The 19431-nt window shown below is 33.5% G+C and overlaps 1 protein-coding gene across 1 annotated transcript; it reads left to right on the top strand.

The window, feature by feature from the left end:
* The first annotated feature begins 14845 nt into the window (after positions 1–14845).
* On the top strand, positions 14846–19220 carry LOC128180231 (uncharacterized). The gene is made up of 4 exons (XM_052848159.1): positions 14846–15077; positions 15177–15254; positions 15787–16023; positions 18976–19220. The coding sequence occupies exons 1-4, from the start codon at positions 14846–14848 to the stop codon at positions 19218–19220; spliced, it is 792 nt and encodes a 263-aa protein (XP_052704119.1).
* The last annotated feature ends 211 nt before the right edge of the window (positions 19221–19431 follow it).

The following is a 19431-nucleotide window of genomic DNA, read 5'->3' as shown; positions in this document are numbered from 1 at the left end:
ATTATATTTGTTCTATTGTCTTTTTAGAATTATGAAGTGTTTTTAGCTTTCTCTATATATTTTGCCAACATCTTTATAGATGAAAAAATGACAATAACAAACCGTGAACAATCTAAAATATCAATAAAACAAAAAATACAAATTCAATGCGGAGCAACACGGACCTCCAAATATAAAGAGGTAAGATCAGGTGCCTAGGAGGAGTGAGCATCCTCTGCTGACCGGTCACACCCGCCGTGTGCTCTTTGTCGTAATCAGGGGAAACAATTGGAAAAGTCCGTAGACAATTACGTGATTAATTATGGTCTAACAATTAGTTTGAAAAACGTCAGTCAGCATACGGCCCAGAGGAAGATTGTATTTGCTGACAAGGTCGTTGTATCGACCATAGAACTTACGAAAAGTTGACTTCAAGCGAGACTGTTGATACTCCTGTTTTATAAACTTGTTTGTCAGTAGCTGGCTTCGTCTAAGAAACTGTTCATACGAAGAGCATGCCCTTGCGTATCGAATCAACTGAGAGACAAAAACACCATATAGATCAATTTCATTTTAACTTCATTCAGTTCCATCCTAAACAATTATGTCCAGCAAGCCACTTAACGAACCCATGTTAAGTTTAACCAAACATGATACAAATCCCTCCTATGGGATGGGGATTCTTTATTGTAAAAATATAATGCAAAATTATTTTTAATGAGAGAAAACGACGCAAGGGTTAAAATAGGATGTATGCCCTATTGGCAAGAACATGCCAATATTTACACTAAAGCTTGTAAGAAAAAATGACAATAACAAAATGTCAACATCTTATGCAGTTTTAAGATTAGATTATGATTTGTTAAAACTCTAGGGATATCAAAGTTCAATATAGAAATATTCTTCTTAAGAACTAAAATAATATGATACGTAAGATTTCTATGCAAGCATTCTCAGATAGTGAATGTATACTTTGTTCATATAGTAAATAAATAATAAAAACAAATCATATTAGAATCCCCGCGGTCTTAAGTCTGTGAATTATGATATGCTTAATGTAACAAAATAGATTTTTCAAATCTGTTCTTTATCATAAATTAAATGTGATGAAATTGATAATAATTTACCTGCATCATTCATCGTCTGGCCTTAGGTTACAGCGTGAACCACAATAATTCCGTGCCGATCAGCGAAGAATAATTATGTACATCTGTTAGCCCACGGATTTCGCAACCTTTGCCTTTTTCGGTGCTGGATAGCCCCGGTGTTTCCAAATACTGGATGTTCTTTTGTTTCTGGATCAAAATAACACAATCGAGTCTCGTCCATAGTAATGAATCTGTCGAGCAAGGGTATTTCTCTTTTGGAATTCTGTATGAACGCCTTGCGTGTCTGAATTCATCCTGTTTGTGCTCATCGGAAAAAGTTTCGGCACCCATTTTGCGCAAACACGACTCATACAGAAGTCTTCAGTGAGGATTTTAAAGAAAGTTTTGCTGACATCACTTATTGACGCAACTTCTCTAAACGTCAGACGTCTGTTTTTAATGACAATGTCATGGATGCGGGATTTCGATCGATCGTCACAAATCAAAGGCCTCCTACTTCTTTAAGCCTCTTTGAAATCGCAAACTCTATCCGAAAATCATTTGTGCCAGTTGTAGATTAGTGATCTCGATATAATGCGATACCTTTTTGTGTTCTCCATCATTTGTTTTGTTTTGATAGGTGTTTTTCCCAAGTCAATACATAATATTATGATGTTAGCTGTTCCATATGATCAGCCGACGGCATTTTTTTCTGGCGTTTTTAGGACATGTTCTTGCTGTAAAATCCTTATTATACCCTCTGCTTAATTAAAGACGGCTTTAAATGACAGAAGAATATAACGTACATAATTCTAACTACGTCACAGTTGAATATTTTGACGTTTTAACCTGATTTATAAATACTTTAAATATTCACATCTAAAAACATCGATCTCAAAGTTTTGACCATTTTTACACTGGGCCGTGTGTACTTTTTGCGACACTTCGATGCAGCAAAATTTAAATTTAATTTTAATGAAAACATTCAAAACTACTTTAATCTGTTTTGGAATTTTATGACAAATATTTTGGCATAAATATGCATATATGAACCCATCTAAAATGACAAACACGCAATTGTTAAGGAAAATTTTAAATTATGGAATTGAAAATATTTATTCAGCAGAGGATGCTTACTACTTCTAGGCAACTAATCATTCATCTACCTTTTTGGAGATCCGTGTTGCTCTGCTTTGAATTTGTATTTCGTTTTGTGGATTTTTGAGATGGTTCACGGTTTGTTCTTATCATTTTTTCATGTAATACTGCAAAACAACAATTCATAATTATCCTATTCAAATATTAAAACAGCAAAACATAGACCAAATTCAAATAAAAAATATGAGATTTTTGTTTTCAGAAATAAAACATCATCCTTACACTTTCTTTAAGCCACCTTTAAGCCACTTTTAAACCATTTAAAGGGACTTGGACACGATCTGAGCTAAAAAAGATTAAAATTTATTTTATCAATGTTTTATGTCTAGAATTGTTAATAAAGATGTTTTCAATGCCTTGACAAAATGTAAAAGTCAAGTATCGAGTTACAAGCGAGTTACAGAGGGCAGACTTCTTTGTTTTGTAAACAAAGCTCGAGTCCCGTTAATGTTCACATATTGGTTGTATTGGTATAAGTTTCAATCCAATGTTGATGTTTGTTGTAATGAAATTATCTATGAACCCATTGAATCAGTCTATCTTGTTTCCACAGGTTATTTTGATAGAGAAATGGCAATTTCTTTACTTTACAGTATTTGTAAACAAACTTATAAGACTCGAGCTTTGTTTACACAACAACCACCTTTTTCCTCTGTATCTCGCTTGTAACGCGACTTCTAACATTCAAATTTAGGCGAATCATTCAAAATACAAAAGTAAACTATTTTATACATAGAAATAAAAAATAAAATTTTCATTTGAAATCGTGTCCAGGTCCCTTTAAAAAAAACTCCGTGCATCTGGACAAAAACACACCTGTTGTGTATATCCTGTATATTCTGTGTTAGTTCCAGTGTTTTTCTGAGGTTTAACAAACAATATATTTTAATTAGATATACACAAAAAATTAATAGCATGTCTAAACACAAAACGCCACGATTTTAACTAGAAAATTAGATTATACATATACATGTACGATAAATAAGTAAATATAGTTATTATGCCGCAAGTTTCAATGATTCCAAGTCAGTAAAGGCATTAAAAACGGATTTTGCTCTAAACATAAAATAGAATTCAAAACGCCCACGTCGGGTATCAAACCCGGGAACCTTCGCTTGCTAGCATCACCTCTTTTCCACTCTGCCACGGCAACTCATATCTGAGTGTGGATTTTAATATCCTATATATCGTTGGCTATTGAATCAATGCTATGTGTGTGTGTATTTTTACTTGAACACATTTTTACTTCCATTCAGTTTGTTACAATAAATTATATCTAATTTATAAATTACATGCATGCATGTATTTAAAATGAATTACGTACTTGGTATTCAGTGAGGAGCATATATTATACCTGGTTGGAAACTGTGGGGCTTACTTATACTTACTTTATAAATATAAACCGGGTAGATATACGTTCACCTAATTTATAACTATGTTATAACTTATTTTGTTAAAAACCATTTTGATTGCACACATATGTACTCTGAAATTGACATAAAAAAAGATGCTTGAGTTTCTGATTGACAACATTTATGTAGTTTTTGGAAATCAAGTCTTCCAACAATCTGTTGGAATTCCTATGGGTACTAATTGTGCCCCATTGATAGCAGATCTATTTTTGTATTTTTATGAAGCAGAATTTATTAAAAAACTGAAGAAAAAAAATCACTCGCCGTGGCATTTAACTCATCATTCAGGTATATCGACGACGTATTATCAATTAACAATTGTTATTTCCATACTTACGTGGACTCGATATATCCCAGTGAACTTGAAACAAAAGATATCAGAGAGTCTGCGTCATCTGTTTTTTATCAGATTATTCTACTGGACATGGACATTGATGGTAACCTAGCAACAAAACTTTATGATAAACGCAATGACTTCAATTTTTTTAAATCAACATTCCTTACTTATGTAGCAATATACCTTCATCACCGGCATATGGTGTTTTTGTCTCTCAGTTGATTCGATACGCAAGGGCATGCTCTTCGTTTGAACAGTTTATAAGGCGAGGCAAGCTACTTACAAACAAGATTAATTTAAGATGTTACACTAATATATATTGACAGATGCATAAAATGAGCTTAATTTTTTTTGGAAAATACATTGCCCACCTTTTTTTTGGATGTTTTCAACCCAGAATGATGATTTGGAGGACGAACCCTATCCCAAAAAGTTGAAAAGGGGGGACCCCCAACCGATCCCGACTTAATTGTTTTGCATACAAAGTACAGTAATTCAAATATTTTCTCGTGAAGTAAAGGCACATATTTTCTATGGAAGAAAATAAATGATATTATGTCGTTGGTACAGAATTTGTAACATATTCATCTCTTAGCAAACTACATACGGTTAATCAACATGATATACCCAGTGTTATTTGTCTTCTTCGAAACAGATCGGGCGTAAAAACCTTTCCAGGTAATATGAAATGCAATTTTATAAAGATATAGCTCTAAATTTTATGGGTGCACATTGGTATTTCCTTAGAATCAGTTACATTTCCCCCAAAGTCTTGAATAAAGATCCGCTATTAGGTTCGCTTATTTGGTAAATATAAATCACGCTACATATCACTGTACACATACTGTGACCTTGAATCGTAGAGTCTCACTCTTTTTTGTTTGCGTAATGATATATTGATTACTAGTGGGGGCCAATTGCATGCGTTTCAAATAAACTATGTTTATGATAATAAAACCGCCCCGCTTTTGTTTTTCTCAAATTGAATATTGTTTCTAACTCTTCATTCTTCATTCTTGAAAACGTCACAGATTTTGAAAATCAAATTTGAGATAAGTACGATAGGAAAACAGTACCAGACCACATTAAGTTTTTAACGTAAATCAGCTTGCTGTCATAGTCCTTCCGAAGATGACTTTCGTTCTAACATCTGGTTTTAAAAATTAATATATTTTATAGAAATTATCTAACATCAAGGTAGTACATGTAAACATAAATATTTACCTGTATACTTCATAACCCTTAATAGATTATTAATGTTAACACTGTGTTTTGTTTGGTTAGCCGATTAGTACTTTGTTTCGTCTGGTGCTTGTTATAACTGGGCAGAGGCAGAGACAAATGCAGGAAGTTGTAGGGACATGAATCAAGGATATCTGACAGGACAACTGTCGTCTGGGCTAGGAGCATATCAAGGGGAAACTTTGAAAAAGGAGTTCAAAAGTGTAACAGCTCATATTGAAGAATGGATACAAATATTAAAAGAAAGAAAAACAAATGCTGATATACAAAAGATGCAAGGCATCAAAGGTCATTACTGCGTAGTACAGAAATTAACTAGAATATAATGAAAAAATGCGTATGATATTATCAACATATAATAATTGATCTTAAAAGAAGAAAAAAAAAACCAGAAGCGTTGTTTACACAAGATGGGGAAAGAAACATGCCCTTTAAATGCTGAGATAGTTTTTTCAGGTATAGTTATTATTTAACAAATATTCCAGATCTTCGAGTTAACATGAAAACAATTTATAGATGTGTTTTCTTGAGCCTTCATCTTGGTCATGTATGTATTCACCTCAATATGAGTGGGTGTCGGTGTCCTTAACCGGTTTTAAATTATATCATTAACTTTAAAAAAAAAGCAGCTTAAGTTTGTGTAAGAAATAAGAAAAAATAAGTTTCTAAAATCCTTCCGCAGAAAATCATGTACTTTGATTTTACCAATTATAAGTAACTTTAAAGGTTTAATAGTCGTACTTAAAAATTAGCATATGCCATGCATTTCCTTTGATAAATCTAATCTAGTAATATTTATTATTCACATACTTCGTGTCATTTATCATATCATTTTGATATCTATACATAACTATAAAAAATATTAGTTTTTGGAGGATGACGAAAAATGTTATTGAAGAAGTACTTTTTATTGATACGCTTTCACAATTTATCCACATTGAGTCTTTAAGTTTAACAATTTGAGGTTTTTCTGGTGGTTTATGGTATAATATTAAGGGAGCAGCAGTTGATCTCCTGTGTTTAACGCGAGATCCAGAATGGGGTATGTACAGTGATGGAACGGATGGTGACAAAGCCTTTGTCTTTGGCGCGGAATATGAAACAGCCACATCTCCTGGCAACATGCACACACTCTCTGAACATGATATACCATGTGTTGTTTGTCTTCTAAGTAATACATCCTTCGTAAAAATGTTTCCAGGTGAGATGAAATGTTTTTAAAGTCGTTTTTTTTCTGGCATGGAGCTGCCCCCCCCCCCCCATTTTTTGGTAGCAGGTAAAAGCTAAAATGTAAAAAAGGAAATGGATAGTGAAATTAAAGCTACCGATAAACAATACTCTACCCCACCCACGATTTGGATATTTTGGAAATTGACCTTTTTCTTTGCTTGTCAAGAGTATTTGGATAAGTCTGTCCCCCACCTTTCAAAAACGATGTTACGTGCCTGGAGTGCCTGGAGTGTAATCAAATTCAATAAAACCAGAAGGGCTTGATGATAGATTTGATTACCCCCGATTCTTATTTCTAAATGTTATTTAAGATATAAAAACAAAAATCTTTGAGTATTCCACGATATTGATCAAGCTTCCGAGTGTGATGTGCGGCTCTTTTGGAAACTTGTTAAACGTCAGCGACCCAGGAACACAAGATTCTATCAGGAAATCGAAATCGATGGCAGACTTGTTGACAACCCGGATGAAATTGCAAGCTGTTTTGCTGAGTATTTTGAACAAATTTATAACCCAACAAAAAGCAAAATGTTTGATTCAGAATTTTACAAAACCATAGAAAACTCATATTTGTTTATTCAGGAAAACTCACGACTTCAAACACTTTCGAAATTACCGGGGGTGAAGTTACCGCTACCGAAATATCCAAGGCTATCAAAGATCTTAAACGCAGAAAAGCACCTTGGCTCGACTGTATCCAGAACGAACATCTCATATTTGGAGGACCCCGACTCTTCGCCTGCATCTCACACCTCTTTAATGCAGTTATCAACATAGGCAGAATCCCATCTATCTGGAAAACAGATCTCATTATTCCTATTTACAAAGGCAACAACAAAACAAAGAGCTCACCTGACAGCTATAGACCGATAGCTCTTCTTTCTTGTTTAATGAAACTTTTCGAAAAAATTCTTACGCTTAGGATTCGTGACCATGTTCTCCCTTCCGTTTCCTTTCCAAATCCACAGCAGCAAGGATTCCAGCCAAAACTTGGATGCATAACAGCTTCATTCAACTTACAAGAAACCGTCTTTCATAACCTTGAGCAAGGTAGTCCAGTATATGTTGCTTTTCTCGACACACAGAAGGCCTTCGATACTGTGTGGAGACATGGTCTGATGTGTAAATTACATCAACTCGGTGTGAAAGGATCGCTTTGGACCCTTATCGACGATTGTCATACAGACACATCTTGTTCCGTTGCCGTGAATCAGAAAAACCCAAACTGGTTTCCTATATCCCAAGGAGTGAGGCAAGGAGGAGTCCTTTCAACATTCCTCTACTTAGTCTTTATAAACGATCTCCTACAAGAACTACAAAACCAAAACCCAAATACTGGAATCCACAGCATTAGATCTTCAAATCCAGCACTTGCAGATGATATTTCTTGTATAGCCTTATCACCACGAGGTCTTCAAACCCTTCTCAACACAGCTTACGACTTCTCTATTCGATGGCGATTCAAATTTAACGCAAGCAAATCTAATGTTCTATATTTCTATCCAACAGGCATCAACAACAATTCTCTTTCCTGGAAACTTGGCCACGACACCATTAAAATTTCAAAATCATATAACCATCTTGGTATTCTTCTAGATGCTAAGCTTGACCCAACAGAAAGAACAGCAAAAGCATGTAGAAAAGGTCAACAAACGTATTTTGCTCTCAAAATAAGTGAACACCTCAATCCCGCAACTCTTTCCAAGCTTTATAAACGGATTGTTCTTCCTAGTGTTCTGTACGGTAGTGAGCTATGGTGTGACCTTAAACAGAAGGACAGCCGCGCTTTGGATGTATTTCAGCACTTCATATGTAAACACGCCATGAATCTTCCAAAACATACAAGATCAGATATGTGTGAGTCAATCTTTGGACTTTTACCAATAGCCTCCGAAATTGACAAACGTAAACTACAGTTGTTTGGCCGTCTCTGTTTAATGGACACAAAATGCCTCACGAAAAAGATCTTTCTTCATCGCCTATTTTCATACCTCGATTCTCCAAACTGCAAACACTACGGCTTTAATCCCGACATAATTCACCTTCTGGATAAATATAATCTGTTAGAACATCTGAACTCGTATCTACAAAATGGATTGTTTCTAAATAAACTTGAATGGAAAAAGACTGTAGACTCAGCTGTGTTCTACCACTTTACAACTTTTAGATCAAACCGCATGCTCCGAGACAACGACTTTACTCAATTCAGACATATAACTGGAAACAGCAGACCAGACTGGATATGGAAACTTCCTAGCGACGTTCAGGAAGTTACTCTTTGTAAATTTATTGTTAAGCTTTGGACTCTCCAAGACCTTCCCCCGCACATCTGCAGTTTATGTCAAAAATTGTTCACAAATATTTTTGAACATGTTACTACTTCTTGTGATGGAACCTATTTATTTAGAGAAGCCTGGTGGCAAACTGTTATAGAAAATTTCGACATTAACTTATCTGCTGACCTATGTGGACTTAGTAATAACGACCTCTATTTGTTTCTTTTAGGCGCAAGGTCACTCCCAGGCCTTTCATTTATTGTTTTTTCTTATAGTTTACACCTTCTTAATTTCCCCCTAATTAGGGATGCAGCAGCATGTTATTATAGAATGTCACGTGTAACATCCTGTCCATACACATAAATGTCACAGGATTACAGTGTCATATAAATAATAATACTTTATATTTTGGTATTGCCTTATAGAATGTGTACACCTGTAAACTTGTTGGTAATTACGTATTATATGTACTAGATCTTGCATCATAGTAGACCTATATTATATCGTTTTCTCTACAATTGTCTATATGTTTGTATTTTTGTAAATATGTTATGATAATCTCCTTTGGGAGGAAATAAAGAAAGAAAGAAAAGAAATAAAATCCTTCCGCAGAAAATCATGTACTTTGATTTTACCAATTATAAGTAACTTTAAAGGTTTAATAGTCGTACTTAAAAATTAGCATATGCCATGCATTTCCTTTGATAAATCTAATCTAGTAATATTTATTATTCACATACTTCGTGTCATTTATCATATCATTTTGATATCTATACATAACTATAAAAAATATTAGTTTTTGGAGGATGACGAAAAATGTTATTGAAGAAGTACTTTTTATTGATACGCTTTCACAATTTATCCACATTGAGTCTTTAAGTTTAACAATTTGAGGTTTTTCTGGTGGTTCATGGTATAATATTAAGGGAGCAGCAGTTGATCTCCTGTGTTTAACGCGAGATCCAGAATGGGGTATGTACAGTGATGGAACGGATGGTGACAAAGCCTTTGTCTTTGGCGCGGAATATGAAACAGCCACATCTCCTGGCAACATGCACACACTCTCTGAACATGATATACCATGTGTTGTTTGTCTTCTAAGTAATACATCCTTCGTAAAAATGTTTCCAGGTGAGATGAAATGTTTTTAAAGTCGTTTTTTTTCTGGCATGGAGCTGCCCCCCCCCCCCCCCATTTTTTGGTAGCAGGTAAAAGCTAAAATGTAAACAAGGAAATGGATAGTGAAATTAAAGCTACCGATAAACAATACTCTACCCCACCCACGATTTGGATATTTTGGAAATTGACCTTTTTCTTTGCTTGTCAAGAGTATTTGGATAAGTCTGTCCCCCACCTTTCAAAAACGATGTTACGTGCCTGGAGTGCCTGGAGTGTAATCAAATTCAATAAAACCAGAAGGGCTTGATGATAGATTTGATTACCCCCGATTCTTATTTCTAAATGTTATTTAAGATATAAAAACAAAAATCTTTGAGTATTGCAAGGCGCAATGCGTGCGCAAATATAAAAATTTGCCGGATGCCTCATATGGACCCAACTGTGATCGGCCGAAGCCTTGACTATATCAGTTACTTGATGTACATGGTTTGTACTTTTACCGTTTATTGTAAATTCTACATGCTTTTTTCATGGCATTTCTAAAATAAAAAATATCAACATTTTTATTGAATATCAGAATCTGTTCTAACACCATACAAGTGCTTTATTTCAAACCGAGAGCACGCATTTACGTACAATCAAATTTACAATTGTTTCTTCTGTTGATCATTGTGTGAACATTCTGGTGCTGCTGTTGAACCAAGATATCCAGAGTGAGGGAGTTGAAATAAGACTGATGAAACTTAAGCTTACGTATTTGGTGCAGAGTACAAAACATCGATATAACATGCATATGGATACGTTAACTTTACACACGCCATCAATATGATGGACGTGTGCCGCATGGCTCGTCCGAAACCGATCCATCATTAAGTGTTTTTCATTTGTTCCATGAAACAAATATCTAGATCTTTTGAAAAAATGTGGTCTAGGTATTTTGAATTATTCCTTGTGAATAACTAACAAATGTGCACATTGCATTATAACGATAGAGTTAAATGATAAATGATAATTTGTTTCATGAACATAGCAATGCCCCTTTTTTTCTTAAGCGGCGTATTATTTAGATATGAGATATTTAGAATTAACATACGTTAATCAAAACAACAATGTTCTAACTCATGATTTTTTTTAATAAACATTGCAAGATTAATTTGTTGTGGGCGATGGATATTATATTAAACCGTTATATAGGAACGTGATGTTATACTCATCAAGTTTGGACATTAAATACTTGCGTTGATAATCATCCCGACTAAATACACAGAGGCAGTTCTAGTGAAATAGCTACATGTTTTACCAAGTGGAAGCTAGATGTGGTTCCCTGAAGTGTCCATTGTAGGTGTTTGGGATAAAAGAAGTCTCTTGTTTGTTTCAGTGAACGAAATTATAATTTTAAAACTCAAAAATAAAAATTTTATTTAGGTTGTTATGTGCTAAATAATTTTGTACTTATCCTTTCGCTTTAACTCATACTGGAAAAGTAAAAAAATACACATTATATATATTTGCAATATTACATTTGTTTTTTAAAAGTTGTTGTTCCTTTTTGTTTAATAACAAAAATAAGAGTATGCGTTTATTATGCAGAATTTATCATTTAATGGCGAGCAGAGCACTTAAAAGAACGAGATTTCACAGATTCATCAATAATATTCCAGTGGCATCTGAACATTTCTGAACTCCAGTAGGCTATAGCAAAAATGGCTGACCTATTATACTGGAATGGAATTTACGGTTTTGAATGGTTTTGAAAGGTTTCGTTGATATCAAGTTTACAGTATTGCATCCGGTTTTTGTGAAAACCATTAAGAATTTTACACCCAACCTTTCCTCCTACTCTAGTAAGAAATGTAAACAAAGGAATAAAATTACATGTGTGATGTCACAGTGAACTCGTGCGATATACACTTATAGGAGTGTAGCGGTGAATAAAGCATCTGTACTGAATTTTATGTGGACTAAATAATCGTTATTTTAGTGTAAACTGTGTCAAATTGGTCAAGTAGTGGGGAGGGGATAAAACAATCTTTTTTTAGCCTCCTTATGCTATAAAAAGGAAAATTAAACAGTCCCCCAAAAGTGTGCACATGCTTACAACATAAATCTAGCATTTAGAAAAATAAACAAATTAAAAACAAAATTCATATAGCAATTTAAATAATAAAAACCAAACAAAAATGGCAAGTAATTTATTATCTACATATGTCATGTATTTGTAGTTCCAGCAGCCCCCCAACCCACCCACACGGTTGCATCGTAAAACATATCACAGTAAAAATTGGTTTTAGCGACGTCCTAGGAACCAATGGATTTACTTCGTTATATATCTGTAATTCATTATAACTGTATAACAAATTCGTAATAATAACTATAGCGAATTCACTATATACAGTGTACATGTTTTCTTTTACCAGACTATGTTCGCTAATTGAGGCTTATAATTAAAATACATTACTTTAATATCTTTAAAGTAGTCCGAGTATCGCACTACGTCATAATACGGATTTTACAATATTGGTTCGACTTTTACAAAGCGTTTTCGATACCCGGTATTGATTTTGCTCTACATTGCTGTTGTAAACAATGGCAATAATAAGCAATTAGAACGGTAATATATGTATTCTATGAGAGATAGAAATGCGTAATGTTGAGAAACTCGATTCTGTTAAAGTAAAATAAAAAACGAAGTTTCTGATTAACCAGGATCTCAGATATGCTTATATCTTCTTTGTTTTGACCCCCCCACCGAATTTTTCTTTTTCTTTTTCTAAAACCGGTTTAACTTTAGAAACAGAAACTATTTCGAATTTAAAAAATCGTCAATTAATTAATGTTTAAATGATATCTAACATTGTTGACAGATCTAGGCAGAAAACTGTAGCAAAATGTGATTTTTACGGATTTTTTCGTCAGGGTCTACTTGGTTTAGAGCTTATAGCGTGAAAAGTAATCCGTCAACATATAATTTATTTTACCGAATCTTTTTTCTAAGATGTCAATCTATAGAATAAACACCATGAATTTAAGTTTGAGTCCATAAAATAGTAAAAAAAATACCAAACGCGATACTAGCATTGCATTTTTTGTATTCTTTTTTGATACACCAGGTCCATAAAATGTACTTACTTACAAAAATTTGCGCAAACTTATTGATGATATATGGCTTAAATAAACAGCTATACTATATTTTGTATGTTCAGTTCTAATTTTCCCAAAATTGGTAATTATTTTTAGGAAAAACAGACGTCTGGCAAATTTCATTATTGTCAATAATTTTCACAAGGGGGTACACCCGTCTGAGAGGTGATAACAAACAAACTAGCATGTAAACATACATATTTTCTTTTGTATATGTATTGCTAGAATGTATATTTATCATTTAAAGCTAAGCTTTTAATAATTGAGCCCATTTAGTGCCGAGTATAGGACTACCTTAAGACGGGAATTTATATGGAAATAAATTCATTCAAACTATTATGTTAAATGGTAGTGCAAACGTTTTAAAACTATCAATAAATTCGTTATAAAAGTGTTAAATTTCTTTATTATTTATCTCAACGGGACTCAAACTCAGTTTGATATATCCGTAAATTCTTTATATATCCGAATTCGATATTACCGTAAAAGTTTGCAAAGATTTGCATAGAATTTAAAAAAAAAATATTCGCTATGTTCGAGAATTCGCTAAATTCGTGTTTGTACTAAACGAGTTCTACTGTTCTTTTAAGCAAAGGAAATAGTTTAGATGCATAACAATTTAAAATGTTGTGTATTAATTATTACATGAAATATATCAACCAGAAGACAGCTGACACAATATTTTGTCTTTGAAAACTGAATAAAAGTACAGGTATTAAGTTTCAATTTAATTCGAAACTGAAAAAATGCGTAGGTTGAATCAGGTATACATATCATTATTTTTACTGCATAAAAGAAAATTATAAATACAAACTTGGTATAGAAGGGTTTTAAAATGTTTTTGGATATGACAATGGTAAGTTTACTTTTGAAGTAACTAGTTTCGAGAATTGTTAACCATTTATGTAATTTATTTAATCTAATTTACTCTTACTTGTTAAAGTAATCCAAGTTTCTTTCGCATTCGGTTCTTTTTTTATACGACGTGCTAAATTTCCCGTTATAATTTTGGCACTCAACGAATTTTGTAAGATAGTAATGACTAGATCAAAAAGTGAGAAATTTGTTAACATATCGCATCTTCGTAGTTTAGAATGATTAGAGAAAGCATGGAATGCAGCGAAATGTAAACATGGTAAATGAGTGTGTACTATAATTGAACGTATTGTTTGCACTCTCTTCAAACAATTACACTGCGTTTATGTATGTAGCTTGACGACCTCATGTGTCCCCCGGGACAATGAGAAGGGAAGTAAGTACTTGTGTAGCTTGAACATTAATTAAAATTTTAATACTGGTTGATGTTTTATCTACAGATAAAAACTGGGATTGAAAGTATTTGACAGAAAGGGGGTGATACTATCGATAATATGACAAAACAGGCAATGGTTAAACCACATAATAAAATTCACAATTCGTCGCAATATAAAAAATATACATATTATATATCACTGATTTTTTCGCTTAGCCTTGTTTCCGAGGCCTTCCGATTTTGCAAGCTTTTGTGTAGAAAAACGGAAGGCCTTTGAAACCAAACTAGATCTTATGTAAGTAGACAAAAAAAACTTATTTTTATCAAATGGTCTTAATCTAAAAATTTGGAACGTATTCAGTGTAAATGATGTTAAGATTATTTCACAATTACATGTAGTTAACTTGATAATAGAACTGTTTGTATTTATAAAAAAAAACTGCGTAAAAAAAGGAGTTTAATAATATGTCTATTATAATTTAATCTCACTCCTTTCGTTGCAATTATGGTTGCGGATTTTAATCATATTTTTTTCTTATATAACAGTAAGATATACTTTCCATTACCCTTGAAAACTTGTAAATGTAGGAATATATTTGTTTGTTCAATAGATGATTGCCGTTTTCTTTCTGATGCTTGAATTCAGCACAGCAGGGGCAGAAACAAACACCAAAAGTTGTAAGGACATGTTACAGGGTTATCTGACAGGACAGCTGTCGTCTGGTCTAGGAACATATCAGGTGGAGGTTCTGAGGCGGGAATTCAAAAGTTTTACCGAACATGTCGAAGAATCAATAAGGGTGTTTAAAGAAACAGTAAAGTCTGATATACAAAAGATGCGAGGTATTATGTGTTCATCACTGCGTATTATGGTAATTTGTAAGAATATGATAATATGATCCAAGCACACCTGATTATATAATGATTATTGATTACTTTGAGATGCACAAAACAGCAGCGTTGTTTACACCAGATGGGGAAAGAAGACATGCCCTTCAGATGCTGAAATAGTTCTCTCAGGTTTGTTATTATACAAGTATTGCTTTATTGCTGTTTTAGATATATACGATGGTTTAGCTACCCGAAAAGTACAATATGCACTTCGCCTTCGGCTCTCTGAATACTGCACCTTGATGTTGGCTTAATCATTGATATCTTTAGTCAATCAGGTGTTTTATTGACATCCTAGGTCAAGTGTAGGTCAACATAATGTTGTACCTTTTCAAGATAATTGAAAAAAAACCAAGACTAGTAGGTCTTAATGTATATCAATAAATACAGAGCATGTCATGACATGCAATTTACATACCTGTATATTTACATTTTCCAGTGTCTTTGCCTGTGATAACACTACGTATCGATTTTGTACTATATAACCCATTATAAAAATGACGCCAAATTTAGGCGCCAGCGGGGTTTGCTTATTTATATTTATATATTTAATCATACGACTTTGGACTTTATTGGATTTGATTACGCCCCGACCGAAATTATCATCTCATAATACTCAAAGAATGATTCCTTATTTATAACATTGACCAAACTTTTAAAGGTTTTACCGGTGGATCATATCATGGCCACAAGGGAGCAGCAGTTGATCCTCTCTGTTTACCAAGAGACCCAGAATGGGGATTATACACTGATGGGACGGATGGTGTTAAAGCTTATGTCTATGGCGCGGAATATGAAACAGCCACATCTCCTGGCAACCTGCGTTCACTTTATCATCATGACGTCCCTTGTGCGGTTTGTCTTCAGAGAAACAAATCTGTCGTCAAGATGTTTCCAGGTGAGATTAAATGCAATTTTATATGAATATTACTTACGGAACTATATGGATTAGTGTACCCAGCTAAGTTGTGGCTGTTCAAAGCTAGAAAAATTAAACATTAACAAATAATGATACATTAACCGGAAGTGTTTCTTTATGTTTTTATAACATAGGATAAAAGCGATATCAAACATTATGTTTAATGCATTTTTGTAACGTCATATGTATCTGCTTATTATTACAAGTTCTATCGAAAGAAATGAAGATCGTGACGTCAAATATAAAAAATTCTCCCGAGTAAAGTATCATTTTTTCGTTAATTTTTAATTTGTTTAGCTTCGAACAGCCACAACATAGCAGGGACAACCAACGTGTGTATCAAAGCAGTTTTTAAAAGGATATCATGTTCTTGTAGAGGCTATATTGTTTTAAATGTCAGATTGTTTAAGAAAAGAAAAAACACACAAAGAAGCACAAAAATGTTTTTGAAAAACATCTTAAGAATTGTACAGTAGTTAATTTCTACATCAAATCGTATGGCTTACAGCAAAGTGACTTTCTACACGTCGCTGTGAAATTAATTGGGAAGTCTTTACATACCCGCAGTGATTATTATATGAATCAATCAGTTTTAAATAAACAAGGAGAAACCTTTTGGTATGTAAAGGATATAAGCCAAAAACTGTCCATTCTGTGAGAGAAAGAACTGATCGAGGCCCGAAGGGCCGAGATCAGTTCTTTCTCTCACAGAATGGACAGTTTGAGGCTTATATCCGACTTAAAACATTCTCCTGTTTTGTTTTAAGAATGGACTTCAACAGGTACACCAGTAGACAATGAAAATAGAGCTATTTATAACCACACCTAACAAAAATGCAGGCCTGAGTAGAATTCTGTTTCTATTGTCTACTTAGTGGACAGGTACAGGTTACTTTTTATAACTTGAAATGCATGATTTTTCATTCATTCACACAACTTGTGTTTTAGTATCGAGATGTCTTCCTCTGATGGAGAAAGCATTTTCTAAAAATAACTCTGTCAAAATGCAATGATGATTATGAAAATCATCCAAACATGGAGGTGTTCTAAGTGACATTCTAGATATGGAGGTGCCAAATTTTGATTTAATTCAGAACTGTGTCTTTTCTGATATCTCTGATGAAGATATGATTAACGCCAGTCAAGAGGTAGAGAGCAATAATAGGTGAATCAGCAGGATTTGGATGATTAATACGGAGTGGTTTATCTAAGAAAACGGAGGCAAAGTCAAATCTGGATTTTCCTGATTCCATGTATACATATATACAAATGCATTTGGATTATTTTCCACTCATATACCAGTGCATTTGAATTATTTTACAAAGTTGTTTCAATTCATTTGGATTATTATATTTCAAAGCATGTTTAATTAAATTTCATTTTTGTTCTCATATGTATGGCTTTGCATGGTATTTGTTTTATTACACGTCACCTGTACCTGTCCATTAAGTTTACAATTACTATCCATTATTTTTTACTGGGCAGATTTCACTGTCCATTCTTTAAAATAATGGACAGTTTTTGGAAACTTATTGGACACTTACAGGTAACTTTTTGGATTTGTTTTCAAATCTACAAGTACTTTATGCTATATAATAGTTTAAAATAACAAAGGATTGCATAACGAAAATGTTTTAAATGGTTAGAGAGCTACCAGAAATCGGAGTTCACGCCAATTCTTATTAAATAGCTATAGAATGGCTTGCATAATGTAGGAAGTTATTGAGATACTTCGATGAGTTTGAAGACAGCTTTGCTAAGACGTTTTGAACTGACGGACGATGGGTTTAAGAAACAGTTTGATATTATTTTTTAGAGGAGCGATATTCTGCGTCTATCTACTGTACAATGCTAAACGTGTTTTTCAAAAACCTTTTTGTTCTTCTTTGTGTTTTTCTCCCAATAATCTAACATTTAAAACAAAATAGCATCTACCACTGCATTGATACAGACGATGGTTTTCCGAGAACTATTTAGAGTGAGCGCAAAACTTAAAATCGGTTTACTCTAATTTTGTCTAACAACCTTATTTTGCTATTTATTTATTATTATTTTCGGGTGACCTCGTCTAACAATATCCACAATTTGAGATGCGTGATTAGAATATTCTTTGCAGAGTAATTTGAAGTAACACGTTTTCCAGCCGATATAAGACGTCCAATATTTTTTAACGATTTCATACCGAAAATATCCAGGATTCCCTTAAACATGTACCCAGCTTGCACATTCACTTTTTAATTACTTGAAAAAAGTTTGTTCAAAGCGACAAAAAACTGCGGACGCCAAATGTTCTGTATGTAAATGTGGTACACACATTGTTGATACATACATACATTGGGTACATGTATGTCGCTAATATTTTTTCGTATATTTTATCGGTCTGGGTTTGGATTTTACTTGATGTTATCATATTTATCAAAATTATTAAATTGATTTTTTACAAACATTTAAAACAAAGCCTTAATAATCGCTTTGCTTTTTTCATATAAAATGGTTCCAAAGTGTGTAAAAATGTTTATTAGCTGACATTTCGCCGCCTCAACTTCTGGGTTTTTTTTCTTTTGCATTTTACTGCAAATTCCTCATAAAACTTGTCGGAAAACGCCCCGTAGAATCTTAAACAATGTTTTATTTAAAGCATTGGTGGGTATATATCATAGCAATTCTCAAAAATGTTAAAAATGTTATCTCCCCAGAATTTTTTTATCTGCACATTGATTTATAATGATTTTTTGGTATAAATCGCTATATGTCCTTTTTTTTATGCTTTAATTTTATACCGGGCCCTCTTCCCCCCATAATAATTAAATAAATGTAATGCTACAAATTTCATACCCCTTTCCTCCAAATTCCCAACATTTTTTATTTTGGTTTTCCACAGTTTAAGAAAAAAGACCCAGATAACATTTTATTTCATATCTTCATTTGTAGCTAGAAAATCATGTTACAAGGGATGGAAGTTAGAGTACCGTGGTAATCTTATGACAGGATATCATGACCACCCAGCGGGTACAATGTACACCTGTGTTGACGAGCATCCAGACACCTTACATGGAGGTCTTGCTAATAAATATGGCAAACTGTTCTATTCCGTAGAGGCTCGCTGTGGTTCCTTGAAGTGTCCACCTTATGTCGAAGGAAGAGAAATTGTTTGTGTTGTCTGTTCCAAAGAATAAATGATTTTGTAAAATCGATTATATTTTTTGCCGCCGTTATAGAATTTTTAATTCTAACTTGCTATGTAATCTACAAACATATTGTTATTTAACCTAATGTAATTTAACCCTACTTTATCATGTTGAACAAGCCACGTGACGGGACAATATTTACATGGACTGAAAAAACCCCGTAAATTAGACATCCTTGATCAATATCACAACCTGGTTT

This window comes from Crassostrea angulata, chromosome 4 (assembly GCF_025612915.1).
Source record: "Crassostrea angulata isolate pt1a10 chromosome 4, ASM2561291v2, whole genome shotgun sequence".
NCBI lineage: Eukaryota > Metazoa > Mollusca > Bivalvia > Ostreida > Ostreidae > Magallana > Magallana angulata.
This window is presented reverse-complemented; position numbering and strand designations above follow the sequence as displayed.

Bases quoted from the DNA above. Each gene is read 5' to 3' on its own strand.
- LOC128180231 (XM_052848159.1), top strand. From the start codon at position 14,846: ATGATTGCCGTTTTCTTTCTGATGCTTGAATTCAGCACAGCAGGGGCA. The intron at 15,078-15,176 runs GTATTATGTGTT...GATTACTTTGAG, and splicing joins TGATATACAAAAGATGCGAG to ATGCACAAAACAGCAGCGTT. The intron at 16,024-18,975 runs GTGAGATTAAAT...CTTCATTTGTAG, and splicing joins TGTCGTCAAGATGTTTCCAG to CTAGAAAATCATGTTACAAG.